The following is a 27298-nucleotide window of genomic DNA, read 5'->3' as shown; positions in this document are numbered from 1 at the left end:
CAATCCCCTCTCGATTCATGAAGTTGCTAATGAGTAAAATATGTGGAAAATACCACAACTTGAATTTGTAAGTATGGGGGTACCAATAGCAATGCTTTATCAGGGGCCACAATTGATGTACTACAAGTTATAGACCTTACACGCATAAGGTCATATCAGCAGGGCGCCCTCACCTAGAGGTAAAAAAGTGGCCGTTCATTGGCAAAACCTGTATGCCCGCAGATCTGTGCGTTTTGATTGTTTTGTTTAACCTCTAAGATTGCGGCTGGACAAAGTCGATGCATAAGGTCTATAAAATTCAATTGTTACCTTATATAAGAAAGCTTTAAGAAAAATTCAAGACCTTGATTTGTTTTCTTCCCCTTGTGAAAAGAACATTTTTATGAATGACCTGGGTTCGATTTTATCAAAGCACTTTGATTCATCTCAAATTGAGTTGTTAAATTGCCATAGTGATATGCATTGTGACATCACACTTTGCTTTAGAAACAATCTTAGCATTTTCAAAATTGAGCCCATTATTATAGAAACATTTTTGTTAAAGTGGGGTTTTCAATGCTGAAACAACAAGCAATGTAGAACACTTAAACGGATTGGATACGTTCGGTAATTGAAACCCACTGTTTGTTTAAATCCTTTATAATTGTAGATATGTACCATAGAACTAACCTGTGAAAATTTTATTTCAAAAGGTGGGAGCGTTTTTACAAATTTCGCTGAAAATTTGGAGTGGTTATTTATGTCCATGCAGAAAGAATAATCTGCAATTGCAATACACCATCTGAGAAACGGTATTGTCAGTAACACTTCTCAGATTAAAAGAACACGTTGCCTTGGATCGGTCGAGTTGGTCTTTGAAAAGCGTTTGAAACCGTTTGTTGTAAAATGCATATGGTTAGAAAGATGTTTTAAAAGTAGAATACAATGATCCACATAAACATGCCTCAAAATTGCACGGTTTTCCTTTTACCTCGTCGACTAACACGGTCGGCCATTTATGGGAATCAAATTTTTGACTCCCATAAATGGCCGACCTTGTTAGTTCGCAAAGTAAAAGGAAACCACGCAACTTCGAGGCAAATTTGTTTAGATCATTGTATTCTACTTTTACAACATCTTTCTACCCATGTGCATTTTATAACAAACGGTTACAAATGCTTTTCAAAGACTAACTCGACCGATCCAAAGCAGCGTGTTCCTTTAACCTCTAGACTTATACAAAAATCAAACAAATCCATAACATTGCATTCCATTTTCCAAGAATTGTTTTCCTTGAGGAACTACAACCTGAGTATTCTCGAAATCTCGAACCAGCTTTGCATTTCTGATTTAAGAATTGCTAATTGCTTGAATAAATATTTGGCTGATTTTGTTGTCATTTTCGCACGAGTTCAACGTTGTCTATGCGATTATTTATGTTTTTAGCCACAGTCATACACATAAGCCACATTCGTACATGTATTTTTTAACATTGCAAAGCAGTACAAATTTAGTGGCACCCTGTAACATCGGATAATAGTCTCCAAATATTTGCACTTCAAAACGATAATTTGTTGACGTTGCAGATTGTATAATAAGTGGAATAAAAAACAGTGTCTATGATTGGTTATTAATAGTAACACCCATCTGATCAGGGGCCAATTTCATATAGCTGCTTCAGCAAAAGAAATTGCTTAAGCACGAATATAGCTCGCTTATTTTACACATGTTACTGGCCAAAATTTCCTGCCATATACATTGCTTATGACTAGTATTAAGCTGTTGTTTACTTAGCATTACAATTGAGTGGAGTCTTGGCCGGTAATCTGATTTTACTAAGCAATGAATTTTTTGCTTATGCAGCTCTATGAAATTGGGCCCAGCCTGGTAAAATAGATCAATCCCTCAGTTTCCCCTGGCCTTGGTGCCCCTTTCAAAAGTTTCCCATTCCCATCATAGACTTGAAAATAAAAGTGGCTTTGCCCACTCAAAGATGACGTTCAAGGCCTATATTACACTACAAGGTTTTAGATTACAAACTCTGTCCGATGATTTCCGGCAGCTATTCTTATGTCTTTCTAACTGGTTGACAACGCCACAAGATTCTACTGTGCAAACTTTTTTTCTCTTCAATTTCTTGTATTTCTTGAGCCTAAAAATGGCTACGCCGTTTAGCAAGTATTTTTGGGGGGTTGACATTTGCGAATACTACAACATTCTGTACATTTTTGCACAGTTTCAAATTCTGCGTGTTACAAAACAACCTTTAGAAGTCATTTTTGTTTTCAACTCAACAATCCTGTTTCCCCATTTACAAAAAAATTACCATAACAAACTGGCTGCAGTGATACACTGTACCCATAATTCCTTGCACTCTTCCCATAATGCCATTGTTCAAGTGACTTAGATACAAATATAACAGGGGTGTGTTTTTTCGCAGTCGTAACCAAAAAACTGTTTCAGTTGAACTGGCCATTGGCTAATAACCACTGACCAATGACCAGTCATTGGTTACAACCGCCGAAGCGCACCCCATGTATAGGCTATGTCTGAATTGGCGGCTGCAGCTGTTGCTAAGGCTGTTGCTATGGGCCTCCTATACTTTAACACATGCTCCTGTGATGCTTATTAAAGCCAGAGCCGCTAATTCAGACCATGTCAAAACACACCAACAAATACCAGAAACTTGCTACAGCACCCTGCAGCACCTCAAGTTTCTGGCATCTGAACAGCCTAGGATTTAAAATCTTACACTAAAACCAAAATTTTAAAACAGAACTTAGAGCATTTCAGAAGGAGAAAAAAAGTAAAAAAGCACATAATAAACAAAAACAAACTAATAAAAGTGGATTCAGTTTTTGGGTGGTCATGAAACATTTGGGGCTAAAGAATTTCAATCAAAACATGAAATGAATTTCAACAGAAACACTGTAGTAAAGCCATGCATGTACACTGGCCGCAGTGTTCTGCAGTGGATGTTTTTTGGGCAAAACTCTGCAGATTACACTGCAGTAACTTATGATCCATACAGAACACTGTCTGCATTCTGTAGACTGTATAATGCAAAACGCATGTACACTGGGCAGTGCGTTCTTTTGCAAAACTCTGCACATACAATACACTGAAGATCCATACAGAACATTGTCTGAATTCTGTACACTGTTTAATGCAGAATATCCACATAAGTTCAACATCAAAATAATTCTGCAGCCACTGCAGAATAGTTTCTACATTTCTTTGTGTAGTTTTGTTTTGTTTGACTGCAACATCATTTATTTCAAAAACTTTCAAAAGATGACTTGTTTTCTTAAGATGTGAGAGAGAAGACTTTAGCCCAAACGGTTTCATATTTTGGGAAGTATCGTTCAGAATTTGAAAACCGAATTATGAGTGAAACATAATGTGGCCATCGTCATGGTAACAGGCAGCATTATCACATGATTCTTTTAAAAATTACAATCCCCATGACCTGGAGATTTCTTGCCTTTTTGAAAAAATTCTATACACAGCTATTTTACATGTTATTCTGTTGCTATGGCAATGCACGGCATGGCCAAACTGGATCTTATCTTTGCATCTGTTGCAGTTTCTTTTTTCCATCTTGAGTGAATGTTGACTGTCAGCCATCCTTGTCAAGTTCCTAATGGACGTGGTAACCATCACAAGGTAGGAGTAAACCACATTATGAGCACCAGACTTAATTTTAATCAGGCCGTTAACGTTATTCTCAGATCCAGAGACAAAGAAACACTTGCTCGTCGAGAAGAATGATTGATTAGACTTCATTTTAAAAGTTCCAAGTAAAAGTCAGATTAGAAGTAGTTCAGAAGTTGTCCAAGATTTGAGAGTTATTTGAATCCAAGACTTTTTCCTTGCTTGGTGAAAGTCTCTGACGCAATCACAAATCATTTAACATGCTGTAAACTTGAAAGTCTCTCGTAAATCACCTATCACAGAAGACTCTATTCCAGTAGTTGATTTGTTGTTAAACATTGTCATTTCCATGGCAACTTGCACCGTAGCAAGATGTCGCTGCTAGCGTACCTGACTACGCACGGTTAGATATAATTTCCATGGTATAATACACAGCATATTGATGTCATTTCCACGGTAACAGGCAATAAAAAAGGATGTTATTTCCATGGTAACGCGAGGCGGCGATTGGGCGCTCACATGATGTCTGGCTATAATCACAAAGTAGACTAGTTGAATAAATTGTTTTTATTTCATCATATCAAAGCAGGAAACAAACTCACCCATACATTCACAATGGAAAAGGATTGAAACAGATCCACTCTGCAAGATCTTGGGCTGTTGCATCTATCATAGAGGGGTGTTTTTTGTTTAAACACCAGAGAGGGGAAATCACAGCAAACTTACAACGAGGAAGGCTTCAGATAGTCCGTCAAACCAGTAAACTGGTTCATCCTATTTACCACTTAAGGGGTGCTTCACAGTCAGAGGGACCGAAGAGGCCCAGGAGGAATCTTCCATGCATATTTGGAGGGGGAATGTAGGAATATCACCAGGCATCGAGAAAAGGGAGGAGGTTTTTTTTGGGGGGGGGGGGAAGAAGGCTGATCATCGGTCTACGGAGAATCCACACAAAGCCCATTCTTTTAAAAAAACAATTTGATTAAAAAGAACAGTTTCCTTTATCTACATCGTGGTCTAGCTAAAAAAAATGGTCACTTTACAGACTAGAGGCCGAATCATACTCGTTGCGTCATCGTCTCTCAGTTGAGTAACCGCACCTCGAGACGACTACTCATTGCATCTCAAACATCTCATGAGGTGCTACTACAACGTGGATCCATCCCAAATCCTTTGAATCTTCCACAACACACAGAGTCTGGTCCACCTCTTCCTGTACGTGTTACCGTCCACAGTGAGTGCTCAACGAGTATAAAACGGCTTCGTCACTGTGGTCAGTGGCTAACAACCGGACTTTGCTGGACGACCCCAACCATTGGCGACTCATCGCCCTGCCTCGTTGGTGGTTGCGTTGTCACTAGAGTTGGATTGACCGCCGTCTGTGCTGTTAGTGTATACCCATAGGGTGCCGTGCTCACCGCCGCGGCATAGTTAATATTAGCGTTCGTCGCGCTCTGTCCGTGTAAATGTGGGTTACTCGTTTGCGTGTGACTCCCACCGAGTAGGGAGTGGGTGTTGCCACCGTAACCCGCTAATTGCATATTCATGGATCCGCTCTGCGTGCAGTCCAACTGTCCATGATACATGTAGCCCGTGCTCGTCGATGAGTCCGAGGGCGTGTAATGCACGTGCGGTGCTCCACCGGAAGACAAATTAGTGACCACTGGATTCTGAGATTGCTGCAGCACGACGGTGTTCGGCGTCACACCCGTCGTGGTGCTCGACGGCGACGCCTGCGGGTGCTGCTTTCGGAGGTGTCCGTGGGTGTGATACCCTCCATGGAAGTGTCCATGCGCACTATTGTTAAGTCTTGCTGCACCCGCCGTGAAAGAACTGCCCTCCGTCGGGGCCCAAGTTTGCGAGGAGGTTGCCGTGGCGACACCTTGAGTTGATGAGGGCTCGTAGTCCATTGATCCGGTTGTTGCGGTGTGCTGCGTTCCCAATGCGTGATGGGAACCGCCGTGGTGGGTACCAGCAGTGTTTGCCTGGGGAGGATCTGAGCGTGCCCGGCCACCTGAGCCTGATCCAGACCCTCTACTGCCTGCAGTCGCTCCTCCTAAAACGTAGAAGACAAGAACAAAGTGATGAACAACTGAGCCAGAACACTAATAAAAGTCACACTCAAGAGTTTTTAGGACCATGTTTATGCTACACCTGCAAAATTTAAGACCAAAATATACTTGAATAAAGCAAGGAAGAAACAGTTTTACCTGCGCACATTTGGTTCTTTATGCGCTGATTAAAAAGTACACTGGGGCAAACCCCTTCTCTTTGCGATAAGAGCATTAGGTTAATTTATTTGCGTTACACAACACACGGGAACTACGGTTTTACGCCCTATCAGAAACACAGCAATAATGGTTTAGTGTCTTTCTTTAGGACACAAGTGTCACAAACAGAACTTAACCCACACTCTGCTGATCAGAAAAACCAGAGCTTGAGTTAGGTGCTCTTATCCGCTCGGCAAGAGCATGCCACATTGCTCTGTGATTTTCACTTTTTTTCTCTCAAATACTTGACAACTAATAAAGCTGAAACTTCATTAGGTATATTATGAAACTTCAGGTACATTATATCCCACACATCTTCACTCACAATGAGTGGGGATTCATGTCGTGGCCAAAAACTTGATCTATATAAGGTATCAATACCCTTTAAGGACACAAGTGCCACAACTGGGACTCAAACTCACACTCTGCTGATCAGAAACACCAGCGCTTGAGTATGGTGTTCTTCTCCGCTCGGCCGCAACAAAATAGCAAAAACTTTACAAAGGAGTTTAAAGCAAGATTCCTCACCTGAACTTGACCCTGATGAAGCGTCTCCTCCGGTAGGGGGCGTGGCAGCCTGGTCCATGGCTGGACTCGTAGACGGGGTGTTACTGGTGTTTGTACTCTCATCCGCAGTACGTTTGAAGAACGAATGTTGAAGAGCGTAGTAAGGTTTGATCCTTACTGCAGGGTCGTACTCCAGCATTCTGGGGGTCAAAGGTCAGGTAAATTAATGTCGCTGAAATAACTGAGGTTGAGCAATGAAGAACTTAAAAGTGGTTTTAAGAAGACAGAGTAAATAAAATGTTTGGGGTCAAAATTGACCCTAAATCTTTACACAGTTAAAAACAGGCATGAGATTTGACGAACTTGTACATTTTTGAAAAACTTGTGAAGGCCTTAGTTTCCCTTATCCACACCTGGAACTTACAGGACTATGCATCTTTGGAACTCCTTGCATGGTGCATGTTTCCCTTCATCCTATGATCTTCCATCTTTTAAGAGGAATTGTAGCCCTTAACCTAGATTGGCTTTTAGCCTTGTTTTGGGCAACTTGCATACAAAGTAATTAAAAAATAAAAATCACCAGAATTTGTTGAATCTTTCTCTCTCCTTTGGCGACTGTTTCTTTTTTTTTTTTTTTTTAAGAAAAAAATCAAGAAAAAAATTGAAGGCTTAGAAAAAATCCCAAGAAATCACATGCCTATTTAAAACAAAGAACTTTGTGTTCTACACTTTTGGTTTTATTTTGACCATAAACTTTTTGTGATAAACTTTTGACCAAATACCTGATCACTTACCTTATGATGAGGTCCTTAAATTTGAGATAATCGGAGACAGAGTGGCCCAATTCACCTGCCCTCCTACCACCAGGTCCACCTGTTTCTACACCTAGAATATCATGCAGCTTTCTGGAGCCAGGCGTCTTGTACTGAGGGGAGAAGAACATGAAGAAGAATAAGTTAACAATCTCCATACTCAACATCGTCAGCCATCTTGAACACCTAAGAATAACTGAAACCAAGTACCGTATTTTCCTGCGGATAAGACGCGTCTTATCTGACTTTTTTGACTCCAAAAACATCGATGCGTCTTATCTTTCGGTGCGCCTTGTCTGCTGACGATTGATTATTTTGTTGATTATCACTGCGTGAAATAAAAAATACCTTCATGTCCACTTCAAATCAACGATCTTTGTGTGAAGAATCCTTACTCAATAATGCGGTCGAACAAGGCTATTCAGACACTGAGACCGTATTTTCGTTCGAACAATGCCGCAATCCCCCAGACGGTCCAGTTATTCCAACAAGTCTGCAACGTGTTTATTCCCCATGACCGTGCTTTCATTCCATTAATGCCGCAATGCGTCTAGCTTTCGGAACAGACGTCGGCGGCGTACAAACGTTTTTCTGTGTGGCCCTGTATTCGTTCCGAAAACGATTGACAGTCAATAACTTCATTCACACGTCATTCACCGACCGCTATTATTTGGTAAACTTTGAGGGTTTTTATTGTAGAGAATAACGATCTCTGAAGTGTGCTATAGGCTGAATATTTATTGCCTCTTTTTAGACGTTTGCTTTTATCTTACTAGGATATGATTTGTATTTGTTTGTAATGCCAAATAAAATAATACAACACTAGCCCAAAAAATTAGGGACAATTTATTTTATTGAATTATTTTATTGCTTCAAAACTTCGGGTAGGAACGGTTGTTAAAATCATGGTTGCCCTTGCAAGAACTTGCCTGTAAAATCAACGATGTCCAAGTTCAGACTCGAAAATATCTCAAAATGACACAGAAAAATAGCGCCAAAACGCAACTCCGAGGGTTGTTATAACACGCAACACAAAAGCAAATATCACGCCTGTAGTCGTTGTTACTGTGCGTGTGACAATAAATACAAGAAAAATTGAACGCTAGAGGGCGTTTTGGAACGATGTAGTAGCGTGAGGTTAAACGCCCTCTATTTGTAAAAAATACGCGAACCAGCAATAAACGCATTGAGACAAGACTCGACGTGTCTGGGCTAGACTGGGCCCCTGTCTTTATCCGCAAGGATAAAGACGGGTCCCTGCCACTAGATCCAGTGATTCCCATTAGATACACTGAACGTGCATAGATGCCCAAATAGTCACTGCTCTCAAGTCCGCAATGGAATTTGACTGCGTATGTATACGGTCAGGCTATAGACCTTTTCGCAAATACTGGGGCGCGCGCGTAAAGCTTGGAATTAGGTGCATTGTGGTCTAGCTGATTACAAATTTGATTCATATATATCCCACAATGCACCTCATTCAACAGTCTGCGCTTGCGCATTGGTATTTGCGATAAGGTCTATGTCTGGGCATGCTTTGGATCCGCACAGTCACGTGGGAATTTTGGCGCATTTCCAGGCAGCGCAAATGCGAGGGCGTAGCGCAATCCGTCGGCGCACATCGCTCAATACGATGCCCACGTGTCTCCAACATCTGTTGTGCAATCTCGAGATTGAGCAGCGCAATGCACAGTGTACATGAGCATATTAATGTGCATGCAGCGACATCCCGGCCGTACGATACATTACTACAAACACACGCTACGTCCGTCTGTCGTTGCAATGTATCTGTATCAGCAAGGATCCTCGTTGTGGGACGTCGGATGTCCAGCAGGAAGGCATTGTGTTCACGTTGCAAATAAAATTAACTTCAGACAGTGCGTGGACCATGGTTTCTGCCCGCTGATTGGGCCGAACTTGGTGTTATTAACAATATACAGCGTTGGCTGATAGGATAAAGGTCGGTATACGTAGGTTCTCAAAGGCAACAAATTAGTCTTTGTGTCAATGTACCGACACCGGGTGGCGCCAGGTGTTCTTTTGTGTGCGGTTAAACGTGCGCCTTGTGCGGCGGTGCGTCTTGTCTGCTGACGTTTGAATTTGTTTTGGTCATTTTAGCGTCCTGTGCCTTGTCCGCCGAGCGTCTTATCCGCAGGAAAATACGGTATGTAGGAACGAGGAAAATTGAAAATACAAGACCGGAATCAAAATGAGAAGAACATCATCTACACAGTTTCGCATTTGAGCTTGAGACAACCAAAATATGGCTTCCAGCTATTGCTCTCGTCAGCGGCCAAGCCGAACGACAAACCATTATTGGGGCACTATCGGGCAACCACACAAATAAAAGTATAATTTTATGGGATAAATGAGCTAACTTTAAATGAATTGTCCACAAAACTTTAAAATGAAATAACGACAAAACTAATGAGTAAATTTTAGGCTACATAAAAAACTCAACAGACCACCTAAAGCAAGACACAGCAGTTTATAGTGACATTTAAGAAGCAGACCAGTGAGAGAGGAGCTGAACTCATAATAATAATAATATCAAAGTTTTAATAGACCCTGTATCTACTAAACAAGGTACTCAAGGCGCTGAGTATATACAAACTTTCAGAAAGATAGGTTATTGCAGTGATGAATTCTGAGACCCAATTATCTAGCACTTTATAAGGGTTTACAAGGTGCCATGGTGCATCCAGCAGCCACAGCCAGGAACACTGGGGCGGACCCCTTTTCTTTTTGATAAGTGCACTGGGTTCTTTTACATGCCTTACACAACACATAAGACCAACGGCATTACGTCCCATCCAGAGGTGGAAGCAATGGTTAAGTGTCTAGCTTTAGGACACAAGTGTCACGGCTGGGGATTCGAACCCAAACACTGCTGATCAGAAACACCAAAGTTTGAATTCGGTGATTCTTAACCGCTCGGCCACGAAATGACAACCCAACTAGTCCTGCTGGCCAGTCACTGACATTTTTTTTTACGGCAAACCCAACCAAGTCAGAGGTGTTCTTTGTCACTTTCTTGTTTGTAGCAGCTTGGCTCCTCTGAAAAACAATGATTTGCTGAGAGGTCTCCCCAGGGTAAATAAGCAATGAATAAGTATAAAGTACTATACCTTCTTGCCGTCTCGTGTCTTCTTAAGAACCCAGACTTTATCCGTCTTGATGAAGTACTTGTGAGCTTTAGGAGCTTGATCTATAATGTGTGGAGGAGGCATGCCTAGAACCTCAATGATTTTATTCATCTGGTCCACCTACAAACAAAATAAGAAACACAAGATTACTATCTCTGTTAAAGACACTGGACACTATTGGTAATTACAAAAAATAATTATTAGCATAAAACCTTAATGAGTAATGGGGAGCTGTTGATAGTATTAAACATTGTGAGAAACGGCTCCCTCTGAAATAACGAAGTCATCGAGAAAGAAGTAATTTTCCAGGAATTTGATTTTGAGACCTTAGTATTAGATTTTGAGCTCTCGAAATCAAGCATCTGAAAGCACACACTTTCGTGTGACAAGGGTGTTTTTTTCTTTCATTAGTATCTTGCAACTTTGACGACCAATTGAGCTCAAATTTTCACAGGTTTGTTATGTTATGCGTATGTTGAGATACACCAAGTGAGAAGACTTGTCTTTGACAGTTACCAATAGTGTCCACTGCCTTTAAGGTAGGGTCTCCAATGTAGAGCACATGCCAAGTGCAGAATAACATTCATAGTGGGCACACGTCCTCAATCTATTGGACCATGGGAACGTTCCACTGGACTGCATCATTGTGCCTCATGGGTTGAATTTGGGAGGATCTTTCAAAATTATCTTCAAGCAGTTAAAGCCATTGGACACTTTCGGTAAACAGTATTGTCCAAAGTCCCACACTTCGTGTATCACAACTAATATATAAAATAACAAACCTGTGAAAATTAAGGTTCAATCGGTCATCGGCGTCGGGAGAAAGTAACAGGAAAACCCACCCTTTTTTCCGCACGTTTCGCCATGTCATGACATGCGTTTACAATAAATCCTTAATTCTCGATATCGAGAATTGATTATTGTTTTAATGTTTTCTCAAAAAGTAAAGCATTTCATGGAATAATATTTCAAGAGAAGTCTTTCACCATTAACTTCTGTAAACCCTGTAAGTTATTTGTAAATCTGTGAACTTTTTTTTTTTCCTGTTCCAAAAGTGTATAATGGCTTTAAGCTGCCTAGTTTAGTGTTGAAACGCATCCAAGCCGGCGGGCTAGAGATATGACAAGCTGACTGGTCTTGCTGACAAGTTGGTATCCTTGGGAAATCTGTCCCCCATTTGGAAAATGAACATGGGCTGAAGGAGGAAGGTTCAAAAGAGGGCGCTATATCACAAGAAGTTTGTACACAGTTTGACGCATGGGAGGACAGAATCTCCGAATGAACAGAGTCCACTGCCACACCAGACCCGTTGAATAAAAAAACACCCTGTTTTTTTGTATTTACCTCGTTGGAGCCGCTGAACAATGGTTCCCCGGTGTGCATCTCCACTAGGATACACCCTAGACTCCACATGTCGATTGCCATGTCATACGGGATACCGAGGAGAACCTCTGGTGACCGGTAGAATCTACTCTGGATATACTGGTAGATCTGCAAGGTGAAAAAAAAGAGGTAAGATTTAAAAAACATTGTTACAAGGTTATTTTTTATGCAAGTCGCCAGACACACAAGGCCTGAATGCCATTTCAAGGTGTGGGCTGCAATTATTTTTTTCCAGAGGCCGTTGCCACCTACTCCTAGGGTAGGGCTGAAACTGGGTTACCCCTTTACAGTCCATACGGATGTAGGCTTGGTGTTTCATTAAAAGAACTAGACACCTTTGGTAATTGTTCAAAGATCAGTAATTCTTTCTAGGTGTATCCCAACAAGCGCATTAAACAACAAATCTGTTAAAATGTAGGCCGAGTTGGTCATTGAAGTTGCAAGAAAAAAATGAATGAAAAAACACCCTTGTTACACGAATGTGTGTGCTTTCAGATGACTGAGAAAAAAAGGCTTCACACTTGAAGTCTCTCTCAGATTCAAATATTTGAGTGAGAAATTATCTCAAAAACCAAGCTACTTCTCACAATGTTTTAAACTATCATCAGCTCTCCATTCCTCAAAATTGTTTTGAGTAATTATCAATAGTGTCCAGTTTTGCCTTTAATCTTTTTCAGTTTAAGATTGAAAAGGGAAAGGAGAATTGAGCCTTATGAGTGTCACACTGTTAACACAATCACTTTAGAGAAGTCACCCAATGTCTAGTCAGTAAATGACAATAGCCCCCTCTTGTGGGCATTGTGAGCAAGCTAATGACTTCAACAGAACTCCTCTCTGAAACTAAAGAGCTATTCTGATGCCGCCACAGACTGTCAGGAGTCAGAACCAATGCCAAGGATAACATTATTGTATTTATGAGTTTATCATATTGTCTAATGCCACAATTACTCATATATACAATATCCAGTATACTTATACAAGTATATTTATGGTTATTAATTGGGACTGTGTAACTGTTAGTGGAAGTTAACAGGGTTCAATAGAGCTGCTTAAGCACAAAAATTGCTTTAAAAGCACGAAAATAGCTTGCTTATTTAATAAGCCTACATGTTACTTGCCAAAATCTCATGTCATATACATTGCTTGTGACTGGTATTTAGCTGCTGTTTACTTAGCATAACAATTGAGTAGAGTCTTGGCCGGTAATCTGAGGAAGGATTTTTTTTGTTCAAGCAAAATTTGGTGCTTAAGTAGCTCTGTGAAATTGGGCCCAGATTTCAGCATAAAGCTGCTTAAGCAGAGAATTATGCTTAGAAATGTTCTGCGTAGCAAAAATAAGCAGGATACCACTCAAAGATTGCACATGTGAGATGGAACTTTGGCTGGTAACCATACTCTGGTTTGATTTTGAACTGCTTAGCTATTTTTTGAGCCGAAGCAGCTCTATGAAATAGACCGATCCACCAAGCTCCGCCCATTGTGTATTGACCAATCACAACGCAACGAAGGTCCAACAAATAAGGTCCAACATGTGTGCGCGTATCTTGGAGCGCGCGGCAGAGTTATGCAGAAAGGCATTGGAGAGCCCCACGTGTGCTTGCTCACACATGCGTCTTGGGCGGAGCCTACTGGATCGATCGATTAGGCCTCTGTTTGTAAAGGCTTGAGATGGGGGCTATATCTGCAAAATCAAAGAAGCTTCATTAACTCCTTAACCTTTGACATTGAACCTTGGACACTTACCCTTTGACCCAGTTGACATGAGCTCCCAAAGTCCACAATCTTAATTGCACTACGCTTTGGATTGCACAGTAGAATATTCTCGGGTTTCAGGTCGCAGTGAATAATGTTCAACTCCGGTGTGGCCAAGAACAACAACGCCGTGCACATTTGCTGCGCAAACTTCCGCGTCAGGTTCAGCGACACACCGCGGAAGGTTGTGTTTCGCAAAAGGTCGTAGAGATTGTAGGAGAGAAGCTCGAAGACCAGACAGAGATGGTTGCGGAACATGAAGTGACGTTTGAGTTTGACTGCAAGAGAAAAAGAGGAAGAAATATTATAAATTAAAAATTGTTGGTGGTTTCTGTCTTACCCAACTACATGTACGTCCCACTCTTTAATACAAGTTTTAAGTGTGATTAATAATTTTTCACAATGCTACTTAAAGACACAGGACACTATTGGTAATTGTCAAAGACCAGTCTTCTCACTTGGTGTATCTCAACATATGCATAAAATAACAAATCTGTGAAAATTTGATCTCAATTGGTTGTCAAAGTTGCGAGATAATAATGAAAGAAAAAACACCCTTGTCACACAGAGTTGTGTGCTTTCAGATACTTGATTTCGAGACCTCAAAATCAAATTCTGTAGTCTCGAAATCAAATTCTGGGGAAGTTACTTCTTTTTCAAAAACTACGTCACTTCAGAGGGAGCCATTTCTCACAATGTTTTATACTCCCCTCTCAACGTCTCCCCATTACTCGGTACCAAGTAGGGTTTTATGCTAATAACTATTTTGAGCATTTACCAACAGTGTCCACTGCTTGCTTTTAATATGAATCTATTGAATGAGTGCAACCCTAGTTTTTATTCATGAGTTAAAGATTTAGTATTCATAACAATTCCTGGAATTTCTTCTTTAAGAGGACAAATTTAATCCATTTTCATTTTGCAAAGGGCACCTCCATTGGAAAATCTTTTTGATAGGAAACTTATCAAGGGACACCAAGGCCAACCAGGGGCAACAGACAGCCATGTCATAAGGTGGACAACCTATATTTATGAAATTTACAAAGAATCATTCAGTCTTTTGGGTGAAAATCACAGAAACTGAACTCAGATTGCTCTAGACACTAATATTTTAGTGCTAGCCTCTTGTGATCGCTGTGGTCTTTAAAGGGTTAAGGCTGTTAAATGTATGAATATTCATGAGATAATCCCACCAATACCTCACCAGTATAGTACTTGTAATCAGGGTCATGATTATTCATGAGTTAAACCTAACACTCACCAATATAGTACTTGCAAACAGTGTCATGTTTATTCATGAGTTATTCTTGACACTCACCAATAAAGATCCTGCAATCAGGGTCATGATTATTCATGAGTTAAATCCTAACACTCACCAATATAGTACTTGCAATCGGTGTCATGTTTATTCATGAGCTCCAGGAGGCGGACCTCTATCTGGGCCTGATTAAGGAAGGGTTTCTTGTTCTTGATTATCTTGATGGCTACATATTCTTGTTCTTGGTGATCGTAAGCCTTGGCAACCTGAAACAAAACATAAAAACAAAACAAAATCACAAATCTTTCAAATCAACGTTTCATGGCCTCAGATTTAAAAGGTCATTAATTGTAATTTCAAACTCATTATGATGTAATCAAAAAGGTTAAGTGAAAATTGCGTAGTAAAAGACAAAATTCATAAAACGTTTCGGTTTTTCTTAGAGACCACTCTTGATATGGGCCCTACAAACTCAAATTACCAGGGCCCAATTTCATAGAGTTGCTAGGCACAAAAATTTGCTTAGCATGAAATTTCTGCCTCGATAAAAAACGGATTACCAACAACATTTCCACATGATTTTCAGGATGAGTAAACATCAGCTGAATACCAGTAACAAGCAATATGCAACAAATGGAAATTTTGATGGTAATCCTGTTTTTTTATCAAGGAAAAAATTTCATGCTAAGCAAATTTTTGTGCTTAGCAGCTCTATGAAATGGGCCCTGGAGCTCAAAAATATACAAAAGCCAGAGCAGTTTCGTCCATGGACTAGGATTGTTATATTTTTTTCCACAGCCACATTACGCTGAAGTGAAATAATTCTCAAGTTGCTTTTAATACAAACTAAAGCTGCCTCGAGTATTTTTGTATTGCAATTTAACAGTGAGTGATAACCTATCGTATAGTTAAAGGAACTACCCCCAATTTTACGAAACTCATCGCAAGTAGTGACGCATCGTAGGGTTTGCGATGCGTCGCAGACTTATAAGACATTACGCGGCTGCGACGAGTTCGCAACTTACGACGTGTAACCGGTCGCAACTTTCACTTGCAACGCGTCGCAGCGCTTCGTGAAACCGGGGGCTGGACACATTTGGTAATTGTCAAAGACCAGTATTCTTTCTTGATGTAGCTCAACATGCATAAAAATACGATAACAAATCTGGGATCATTTGGACATCAAAGTCACTAGAGAATAATGGACCAAAAAAAAACACCCTTATAAAAATGCATTAATTTCAGCTTTCAGATGCCTAATTTTGAGTGAGAAATTAGGCCTACCTCTTCCTCAAAAACTACGTTACTTCAGAGCTCTCCACTGCTCATTACCAAGTAAGGTGTTTGTGCTAACAATTATTTTGAGAATTTACCAATAGTGTCCAGTGCCTTGAAAAAACCCTCCACATAATCCAGATTGCTCCTCAATAATTACTCATCACAACCCATCCCTCTTATATATTAAAAAAAAAACCTCCATATAACACAATAGACTACTCCTAACTAACTACACAACCCAACCCCAGTCTGTCTCACACCTTCTGATCCTACAGCGCCTCAATTTATAATAATATTGCAGAAAGTTTGTTGACCTACACACTGCGCACAATATTGCGACACAATCGCCAGACACATCAACATTTTATTCCTATGTTTTTATGTGCAGTAAAGCACTGAACCATATTACATCATTATCATTGTCTTCACTTCTACGAAAACATTTAAACAAAAGTTAAAATTTATTTTAAAAACTCATCCCAACACCCTGGAGCAACAGAGCATGTAAACCAATTTGCCATTTTTGTCTCTCACATTTTTTATGATCAGGTAAACATGTAACATTGTCGGGACAAATTTAATGGGATGAGATCCGTGGCAGACACTTAATGGTTATTTTAGGCGAGAGCAGAATAATTGCCTCACAAAGTGATAAATCGTCCATAAAGTGATTCTATTTTAATGAACGGACACGTTCAGAAAAGCAATTCCAGGAAGAGATAAAACTATAAGCAATATGTCTCAATTTAAGAGTGATTGCAACAGAACATGCTTTCAAAACGTTGGCCAAATTATTATTTTTTTTAAACGCAGGGCCCAATTTCATCGAGCTCTGCTTTATAAAGCAGAAAATACTCCTAAGAATATCCCTGCTTATCAGCAGAAATGAGCAGGGTACCAGTTACAAATTGTTCATGTGACATGGTATGTTGGCTGGTAACCTTATTCTGGTTAGCAAAATTTTGTTTTGCTTAGCTTATTTTTGTGCTTAAGCAGCTCTGTGCAAATTTCATAGAGCTGCTTTTAATCACAAAAAAGCAGCTAAGCACAACAAAATGATGCTTACCAGAATAAGGTTACCAACCAGACTAACATGCCATGTACAATTAGTGACTGGTATCCTGCTCATTTCTGCTGAGCACAAAATTGTTGAGCAATTATTTTCTGCTTAAGCAGCTCTATGAAATTATGCCAAGGCTTCATAAATAGAGCAACTGATATCATTTGTGTGTGAATTTGTTCTGCTGGCATTAGAGTTGGAGTGGGGGGGGGATTAAAACAATCAATTTTTCTATTTTTAGAAAACATGAATGTGGTGCTATCTCACAATGGTGTGTCTGGCCCTGAACAATGTTTGTTTAAAGCTCACTTCGACAAACATAAAAGGTACTGTACAAAAGATATTAACGAACAGTAAATAGAGCGTCAGTTCGGTAATCCGGAGGTTGTTGGTTGAAGTCCTGCTCCAGTCAATTTTTCTTTGTTCAAAATATCCAAACTATTATTACTATTATTATTATATTTTGACATATTTGACATCCACACTGTAACATAGTTTTACGTGCTTCATGTCCGTAAATAAAATCATCAAAACCAAAACGTTGCCATGGCAATCAACATCTAGTAACAGCTTGCTGATACAGCATAAAGTCCCACACAAGCAACAAAGAAGAAAAGAACACATTGTTTAAACAATGGCTCGGTCAACAAAAACCAACATCTACTCACAGCAGTTTGACCTTTAAAATATAGGATCAGTTTTGTGGCAGTTAGTAGTTCTATTTCGACCTCCATGGTAATTCGAATAAATAAATAATGATGTCATCTTGGTATGGCACCCTTTCTCATTGTATGCAGAACCCATTGTGTTCTTGTGGCTACAATTCCAAGAAAGCAAACAGTCTCTGGAATTAGGAAATTAACGCCTAAATTTGGACTAATACAATGTACTGACAGATTGTTGATGTAAAACCTCAGGCTTTAGCGACTGCGACGAAAGTGAAACAAGTACAGACATGTATTGCTCTTAATCCTAGTAGGCCTGATATCTACTACAAAATTAAACAATGCAGGGGCCATCTTGAATGTTGCATTTGTTTAACAACAGAGATGAATATAAGACTCTTCTCTCCTTTTGATGCTCGATATAAATCATCTACCCCCCCCCCTAAAAAAAAAAAACGTGTTTAGGGAATCTCAGTGGTTCTTTAGAGGATTTTGGGGTTGGTTTTTCTCTTAAGGCAGGAGGGGAGGGGGGGATGGGGAACACGCTTACACAAACGACTTCTTGTGCATGGTAAAAACAATGTATGGTAAAAAACCATCTCTTACTTTTTTTTTACAGACGACAATTGTGTCCTTTTACCAACTTCATATTGAACCCAGGTTTCTTACACCTTCTAGGGCCTATCATCTTTCTAACAATTCTAACAACAAAAGTGTCCCTTCAACTTTTTAGATGCACCTCTACACAAACACCATGTCAACATTTGTCTAACTTCGCAGATTAATCATTAAAACAAAACCCTTTAAACATCAATTGAAAAAGCATCCTTAAAATCGATCAGTCCTCAAATTATATTAAAACAATTACACACGCCACATCAAGGAAATGGCGATATTTTAGCGTAGGTGTCACTGAACTGAACAAATACACACACATGTGTGTACACCCAGCAACGTAAACACAACAGAACAAGATAACATGGGGGTTGGAGTGATCCACCCATTTGTTTATCCACCTGTATTGTTTATAACCAAACAGATAAACAAAACCTGGTACTATAGGCCTAAACATAATAATTTGAAGAAAAAAAATTACAAATTATAAGACAAGCAGCACCTGTTGTCCCAGCAATCCAAACAGAATTTCAAGGATAGATGAAATCAAGCGTCAATGTTTTATCTTTTACAATTCAAATTTTTGACAAAACTGAAACCAGTAAGAAAAAAGTATGTTTTTATTTTTCCTGCTTCCTTTTAAGAAAACACAAAACACAAGTGAAAGTGGGTGAAATCAATTAATTTTTTATTTATTTTTTTTTAAAATAAAAAAAATTCACTTTACTGCATTTTTTCATTCCTGACAACACAGGCTCTAAATCGTAGCCAATGCATGTAGCTTGCAGGAATGATTTTGTACAGCAACAAATTTTGAACTAAACTTATTTTGTCAACACCTGATTACTAAAATTGAGTAGCAAATCCTGATATTTGAGTAGCAGTTGATACATTTTGTTTACGATTTTGCTCTGCTATACAAAGGAAGTCGTCCGCTGACTTGCAATGTTTCAATTGAAATTAATAATCTATTTTCAAACATTCTGGATTTTACCGAACAAAATTAAAGAAGTTCATTTCCAACCAATGCAGACAACATTTCCACATGAAAGACTCAAACGAGAACAAATTTGATCAGAAAAGAAAAACAATTTAAAAACAACGAGAATTATTCTGAAAAACCTTTTGGATTTCACAAAAACTTGAACTTCATACAAAGTTCATTCCCAAACAAACGCAGAAAACATTTCCACATGAACGACCCAAAAGAAAACAAATTTGATCAGAAAAAAGAAAAGCGAATTAAAAATAACAACGAGAAGCCCTCCTTGTGTCCTTGGAGCAGAAAGGTACTCTCTCAACTCGCAACATTTCTCCGTCTCCTCTTACTGTAACCATGGTAACTATTAATGTTTCCATGGGAACTATGACTTTCATTCGTCATCATCTCTCACACACAAACCCTCCCAGGTGAATACAAAACAAACATGTTTTCTGCAGAATGACCGACCCCCAACAACAACAACAACACTACATGAACACGGATAACAATGGCAACCATTTTGGACTCGAATGAAAGTTATTGTAAAAATTTACTCTTTAAAGCCATTATACACTTTCGGTAAACAGTATTGTCCAAGTCCCACACTTCGTGTATCACAACTTATATATAAAATAACAATCCTGTGGAAATTTAGGCTCAATCGGACATCGGAGTCGGGAGAAAATAACGGGAAAACCCACTCCTGTTTTCGCGCGTTTCGCCGTGTCATGACATGTGTTTATAACAAATCCATAATTCTCGTTAACGAGAATTTATATGGTTTACCGTTTTCTCAAAAAGTAAAGCTTTTCATGGACTAGTATTTCAAGAGAAGTCTTTCACCATTACCTTCTGTAAACCCTGTAAATTATTTGTAAATCTGTGAACTTTTTTTTTTTTTTTTTCTGTACCGAAAGGGTCCAATGGCTTTAAGACCCCAAGCTCTGCTTGATTAACTAGTTTCTTATTAAAAGTGACACTGTGCACAATTTATAGAGAGAGTAGGGGGTTTCCCCATTGTGCCAATTCTGAGAATAACAAGCCTGTAGGGATTGACCAGAACTTGTTGTTGGCCGGACTTGGCCTGTACAGCCCAAGACGCAAATTCATGGCTCTGCCTACCCTAAGCAAAGAATCGGCGCTTACGGAAGTACAGAACTCAGCGCTTGCAGCATCTTTGATTTGGTTTGAATCTTGAGTCGGATTATGGGAATCTCTTTTAATGGCTAAATTACGAGGGAGTATAAACCGCTCCTTGATGGCACTAGACACAGTTGGTAATTGTGAAAGACTGGTGTTCACACTTGGTGTATCCAAACATAAAATCTGTGAAAACTTGGGACTCAATTGGGTCATCGAAGTTGAAAGAAGGTAATGAAGAAAAAACACCAGGTAGTTTGTGTGCTTTCAGATGCCTGAGAAAGGTATCAGGCAGGAAGTCTTTCTTAGACTCAAATATTCTAGTGAGAAACTATCTCTTTCTCCAAACCACGTTACCCCAAAGTAAGTCTTTATAAATGTTTTGATACTATCAACAGCTCTCTATTAAGCCTTTTTGAGGTATGACTGACGTGATAGGAGTGTACTGTTTGGTTTGGGTGTATACACACAAATTTACCCAAACCTTATTGTGTTGTAGCATTGTGTCCACCATATCTCAAAAAGGCTTATTGCTCGTTACAAAGTAATATTTTAGAATATTTGAGTAATTACCAAATGTGTCCCGTGCCTTAAACAAGCATCTTAAGAAATCAGACATTCTTTAAGAAACCTCACCTGTCCAAAGGATCCTTTGCCGATGAGAGAGTCAATCTCGTATCGATCCTCCCACTTCTCCCCATTCTTGATGACGTAGTCGTAATTATCGTCATCGTATCCGTCATTATAGAGACGCTTTTCCTTCTTATGGCTCGTGTCGTCACCTTGGGCTGGTACGGCACGCCGTTTCTTCTTAGCATAATACACCTGCAAGTAGCGTAAGAAGAGGAAATATTTTTAAGAGAGTTTTTTAAGACTGCTGACTGCACTGGACCCAAGCTCCAGTGCAGTCAGCAGTGGAGTGTGGGTTCCGGTCCCAGTCAGGACACTTGTGGCATTGTGCCCCTGGTGGCAGTTGATCTGATCTGGGACGATAGCCCAAATCAGCTCAGGGTAGCCCTCACCTTGGAAGTGGCCTTTCGGCCTTGTGAGTTTTAAGCAATACCTCATTAAAAAAAAATGTTGTTTTAATAAAAACAGTTTTTTAGAATGTTCTGCCAAACTGCTTTAAGAAATTGGGCCCTGGGCACCACAGAAAAAAGTACAGGGCACCACGGCAATTGCCGTGGGCGCAGTGGGTTGTTCCCAAATCCTCCTTTAATTACCTACCTCGTTTATATGTTTATAAGTCTTGATCAAGTCCACGCTGAGTTTGCGCAGCGGGGCCGTTGTGGCGTCACGGAATGTCTGCGGGATGCGGTTCTGCATCGCCGCCATTTCCTCCTTCTGATTCATGTAGCCTTGCTCCTCGAAGGTCCCTGCCTGCGGACGGGCTGTCGAGCGAGTCACGTGATTGGTCAGAGAGCCCGGAGCGGTCGCCATGTCGATGGTGTCTAGATGGCGACGGTGGTGGGACTCCACGTCCTCGTCGTCATGGTAACCGTTAGCCGTGGTGGAGTTTAGGGTATAGCGCTTAGCAGTTGGGCCTGTATGATAAAGGAAGAAACAATAAAACATAAGTTTTTTGAAATTTTCATATGCAAGGTTGAGCTATGTTAACACCTATCACAATGTGACTGAAAGATTCTTATGTTTTTTTAAGTCGCTGTATAAAAAATATATACAGTTTGTAGGATTGAAAATAATCCTTAAATAAAATAGTAAAAGAAAATGAATGTATTTCTTCCAGGTTATTTGGAGCATTTTCAAACCCACCACTACGACTTGGGGCTGTCAGTATTTCTGAAAAGTTTACGCGTCCTCATGCGTTGATACTGTAGCAACAGTCAAAGCTGTAGCCACCAACTCAAATACGGCCGCATTCCTGACCAAAAAGTCTGAAACTCTGATCTATATTATAAACAAAACAGCAAGTTGAAATGTTGGCATTTCTCCCATTTTTTAGTAACCAAGAACAAGGCAGAACCTACGAAAGCTTAGCACTAAAGAATCAGATCAAATACTCTGGATTTCTTTATACGTGGAAAACAAATAACAGCAGATTTACTTCAACGGACCATCTTAAAAATGTCTCATCACTGGTGGGAATAAAATAACACAGAGGCCTCTGTTGCCTCTTGTGTTGGCCTTGGTGCCCCTTCAAAAGTTTTCCATAGACAGTTTGCAAAGGGCTCTTGCACTTGAAAATGGCCTCGCCCTCTCAAAGATGAAGATCCAGGCCTGGGACTGGCATAAAGTAGATTCTTTTACAGTGCTATGCCTGCTTGCATTGCGTTATTCTACAGGCAACAGGCCTGTATGCTTCTTTTTTTGAAAGGGCAAGGGCACCAAGGCATTTTCTCTTTGGTAAAGGGCATGAGAAAATTGTTAATTTCTTCTGATGCATTTCAAAGGTACCAAGGCAATGACCGAGGGGCATAGAGGCAATTGCCTTTGTTGCCTCTGTGAAGTATAAGGCACGAAGTCAGCCTTCCCTAAGTTTGACATTACAAAATACAGGGTACTCATTATCAACAAAGCCTGCCACTGCAATCCTGCATGCCATGCTAAATGAGCCATGACAACAAACGCACGCTTTGCTCTAAGTAGGTCAGCGGTCATTAATGAAGTCTGGTGGGTCTGCATTAGGGGCTAATCAGGGCGCCAGGGTAATGACAGGTCAAGATATCACACCCGATAGTCTGTCGGGCTACCAGCGGTCATTGAGATGACAGCGACAGCAGACGGCAGCGTGCAGGTGAAGTAACTGAATCCGTAGGAAGTCAAATTGAACTCATGGCAACTGGAAAGAACGGTGTTTTGGGGGTGGGGGGGGATCATAAACAGTTGTTTTTTTGACATTGTACCCCCACGGCCGATTTTAATAAAGCTGTTTATCTGAGGCAGGCCTTTATGAAATATTGTTGTTTATTTACAAACAATGAACCACCATTTTAGCAGCCAAGATTTTATTCGATACGGAAACAAATAAGATCCCCCCCCCCAAAAAAAAAAGAAGAAAATAATCAAAATAAACCATAGAATGTTCTAGATTGCACAATAGGACTTTTAATACAAATTCCCACAACTCTGATCAATTTGTAACTCTTGCAATGAAGTTATCTATTGAGAACCTAACATGAACACAATGTCAAAGGTCAAGTCCTGTCAAAAGGTCAAGTGCAAATTCCCCAATCGACCTATCAAGCAATAGTATGCTTTATCAGCGCCTGGAGCTATAAGTCATAATTAGACAAAGTTGTGTCTAGTGTCAATAAACCATAAAGCAAAGATATGAACAATCACACCAAGCGATTTGACTATCAAGGTCAAGTTGAAGTTATCTGGCATTGCTATTTAGTGATATATTGTCTCCATTAGGAACAATAACAAGTGTAAAAGTACAACATGTAGGAACAAGTCATCATGTCAACCGAAACTCCCACGTTTTTACTTCTCAATTTCACTGATTATGTATATTAGTCTTAACATGACAACATTGACACTCTAATTGGGGAGACCGCCAACATACACTCAGGCCCGATACTTCACGGAGACAACGAAGGCGATTGCCTCCGTGTCCCCTGGTCGTTGCCTTGGTGCCCTTGAAATGCTCCAGTACAAATTTGCAATTTCATCATAGGGTGCCCTTTACCAAGAAGAAAATGCCTTGGTGCCCTTGCCCTTCCAAAAACGAAGCATACAGCCCTGTACACTGTACATGTAGGGCTAGATATGTAGCTCAGTGTGTAGAGCACCGGCACGTTAATCCAGAGGTCATTGGTTCAAGCCCAGCTCTAATCAATTCTTGTTTGTTCAACCCAAAATTATATTTGGGAAGGAACGGGCCTACATTTTCACACACCCTTGTTGCCAAAGTTGCTGTTTACCTATGTTTGCCAAACAATATCGGGCAAACTTTTATTTAGAATTTCTAGATTTCCAGATAATATACTTAAGTAATGTTCCTTTCTATGCAGTCGGGAACCACCGAGTTGGGTTGTGGGTTGACAATCTAAATATGGCCGTACACCTCACATTAGTTTTAGGCCTGCAGAAATAATTTTCTAACAAAAATACCATGAACCATGTCAACTGTTGAAAAAACACCACATTTTACAGCTCTTGTTTATCAGGCCCAAACAAAGAAGTCACACTCTGTATTCCATGCTCGTTGTTTGTAAAATGGTATCTGCTCCAACACTATGTCAAAGGACCATTAGATTTCCCCATTCACAATGTGTAATTCAAGTAAACTATTCTTAGACCACAGTCAAGAAGTTCTTGCAAAATACAACAAACATCTGGGACAGCTTCCTTAAATACAACAATTCTTATTAAAATTTTATCCACAAACTCTAATTGAATTTCTTTATTTTCTTTTTTTAATAATGTGTATTTTCCCCAATAACAATGTGTCATTCATATACCTATTCCAAGATGACGGTCAAGAAGTCTTGCAAGAACACAACAAAAATCTGACAAAGCTTCCTTGTCAAACAATTCTTAAATCCAAGCATTGTCCACAAAAACTCTAATTGAAATTTGATGTTGAGCCATTTATTCAGTAATTACTCCAACACCAATAAACAGAGCTCTTTGTTCAGTGGTCTGCCAAAATTTCAAACCACAAAGATGACCCTTCCACCTCCAGACTCTAACTCCGCTCTGTGCTCAGACAAAGACATTCCAAACTTCAACACAAAAGGCTCTTCCTGCAACCCTAATAAGGCCTTACCAACACCCGGGCTTGTCTTCCCCTGCATCCTACAAAAACCCACAATTTCCCCCAGGGGGTACAACATGAGGCCTAATACGCAGACATGCTCCAGGCTAATTTTTTTCCATACATCAACAGTGAGAGTGAACAAAGATTTTTGTTTTACTCAATTTTCAGGAAATGAAAAAAATATTCTTAACAAAACTGTGGGGGTGTATGGATAATATGATTGCCGCAAAATATTGTGTGTTGTAATTGGTGTCCATTTTGAGTTTGAATGATAATCTAGTATAATAGATGTTGAATTTGCATCGGGATGAAGAATATTCGTTTGGTTTTACGAATACGTTTACACCAATGTGTTAGCACTGTATACTCAGAATACCAAATTTGATGACAAAAATAACAGGCACAAGATATGCTTGTTAATCTGATGTGTACATTCATTGGTTCTTTTTTGTGGTTTCTGTTAATGTGGTATTTTCTATTATACACAAGTTTTTGTTCAAGATCCAAATGTTTGGACTCTAATACATATAATGGGAGACTTTCTGGGACGATAGAGGGCAGCAGACTTTCCCGGGTAAATCCATTGTTCTCAGAATTATGCCCATGCTCAGAACTACGTAAACAATGGAAATTTACCCGGTAAGTCTGGCACTGCCACCTAGCGTTGGAAAGTCTCCTATTGCTTTTGCTGGTCTCTCTCAATACCCAAACCATCAAAATCAGAAGAAAAAAAACCATGAGATGGAATACCGAGGAGTTATAGGGCAAACGATAACCTTTCCGATTTCAATCGATTCAAAACATTGAGCCGCACAATCCTTGAACTTTAGCGGCTGGCCAACATCTCTTCCTTTGCCTCTTAAAATAGTCTCATCTACTGACAGATTGTTTTAATTGAAGTGCTCTTTTACAACATCTTGCTGTCGGCCGAAGATTTTCCCTGCCTCTCCAAGAATGCTATTCACTGCCTTAAAGATGTGGTAACATTAGAGGGAATTAAATTAAGCCGCTTAAAAGGTCAAATCTTGCAAGGTGAAAAGTCCAAAATGTAAAGAAAGATTTTTTACAATAACTTAGACCATATCTGTTGAACTCCATTCCAAGATTTTTATTTTAATTTTATTGTACTTCGGCGAAAACCCCAATAACAGCGAAAGCCCCAATAACAGGATGGATAAAAACATTAAATAGCACTTGAGATGTCATAGATAACTTTATAGGGGAATACAGACCGATTCATATTTCCTGTGAATGTGATACAAATTTTGACATTCGCAACAGATAATTCGGAAGAGTTGAAATGTGCAGCGAAAACAGGGCTGTGACGTCAAAACTTGTATATTTTTATAGCATTTGCCTTTCGCAGGAAGTACATGTACATGTATGAAACAGGCTTCATAGTCCATCTTCTCAGTTTGAACTGACAAACCCTTGTCGGATGCTGATGTATAATGTAAACATTCTTCAATGATTATTTCACTGGTGTGGCGAGCACTGGACGCATTTGGTAACTGCTACACAAAATATATATTAGCATTAAACTTATTTGGTAACGAGAAATAGAAAGCTGTTGATAGTATAAAACATTGTGAGAAACAGCTTCCTCTGAAGTAACGTAGTTTTTGAGAAAGAGGTAGTTTCTCTGTAAAAGCATCTGAAGAAAGCACACAAACTTGTGCAACAAGGGTGTTTTTCTTTCATTATTTTCTGGCAACATCATTTGAGTAATTACCGTCCAGTGCCTTCAAAATGTGTGTATTGTAGAGGAATGGGTAAAGTAAAAAAAATACACAGTCCCTAGTTGAACAACTGGTAGAGTTCAGGTCAACCTGGATGGCCTTGTCCAAACATAAACATTAGCTCTGGGCAAACCCTTCCCTCAATCCAACCAGACTGTCTGCTAGTCATAACATTGTCTGCTAGTCTAGCACTCACCAGGGTTGCTGCTCAAAAGGCTTATCTGTCTCAGCCTTGACTTTGGTTGTTGGGGGGGGGAGGGGGATAGAATGGGAGGAGGAAGGGGGTTTCTAACAAAGCGCTTATTGTGGTTCTCTGCAAAGTGCACAGTTTC

General features: G+C 39.8%; 1 protein-coding gene across 3 annotated transcripts in view; it reads right to left on the bottom strand.

The window, feature by feature from the left end:
• Positions 1 to 1134: 1134 nt before the first annotated feature.
• LOC139951370 (dual specificity tyrosine-phosphorylation-regulated kinase 1B-like) overlaps positions 1135 to 27298 on the bottom strand; it is a 59328-nt gene continuing 33164 nt past the window's right edge. For all 3 annotated transcript variants that reach the window (XM_071950239.1, XM_071950240.1, XM_071950238.1), the window contains 9 exons: positions 21729 to 22045; positions 21138 to 21326; positions 14880 to 15027; positions 13495 to 13781; positions 11713 to 11859; positions 10351 to 10488; positions 7205 to 7335; positions 6432 to 6610; positions 1135 to 5689 (listed from right to left, as the gene is read on the bottom strand). In XM_071950239.1, the coding sequence (XP_071806340.1) occupies positions 4908 to 5689; positions 6432 to 6610; positions 7205 to 7335; positions 10351 to 10488; positions 11713 to 11859; positions 13495 to 13781; positions 14880 to 15027; positions 21138 to 21326; positions 21729 to 22045 (2318 nt within the window). In that variant the 3' untranslated portion in view covers positions 1135 to 4907. The remainder of the gene's footprint in view (positions 5690 to 6431; positions 6611 to 7204; positions 7336 to 10350; positions 10489 to 11712; positions 11860 to 13494; positions 13782 to 14879; positions 15028 to 21137; positions 21327 to 21728; positions 22046 to 27298) is intronic.

This window comes from Asterias amurensis, chromosome 19 (assembly GCF_032118995.1).
Source record: "Asterias amurensis chromosome 19, ASM3211899v1".
In the NCBI taxonomy this organism is placed as follows: Eukaryota; Metazoa; Echinodermata; class Asteroidea; order Forcipulatida; family Asteriidae; genus Asterias; species Asterias amurensis.
The sequence above is the reverse complement of the archived record's forward strand: the minus strand, read 5'-3'. Positions and strand labels throughout refer to the sequence as shown.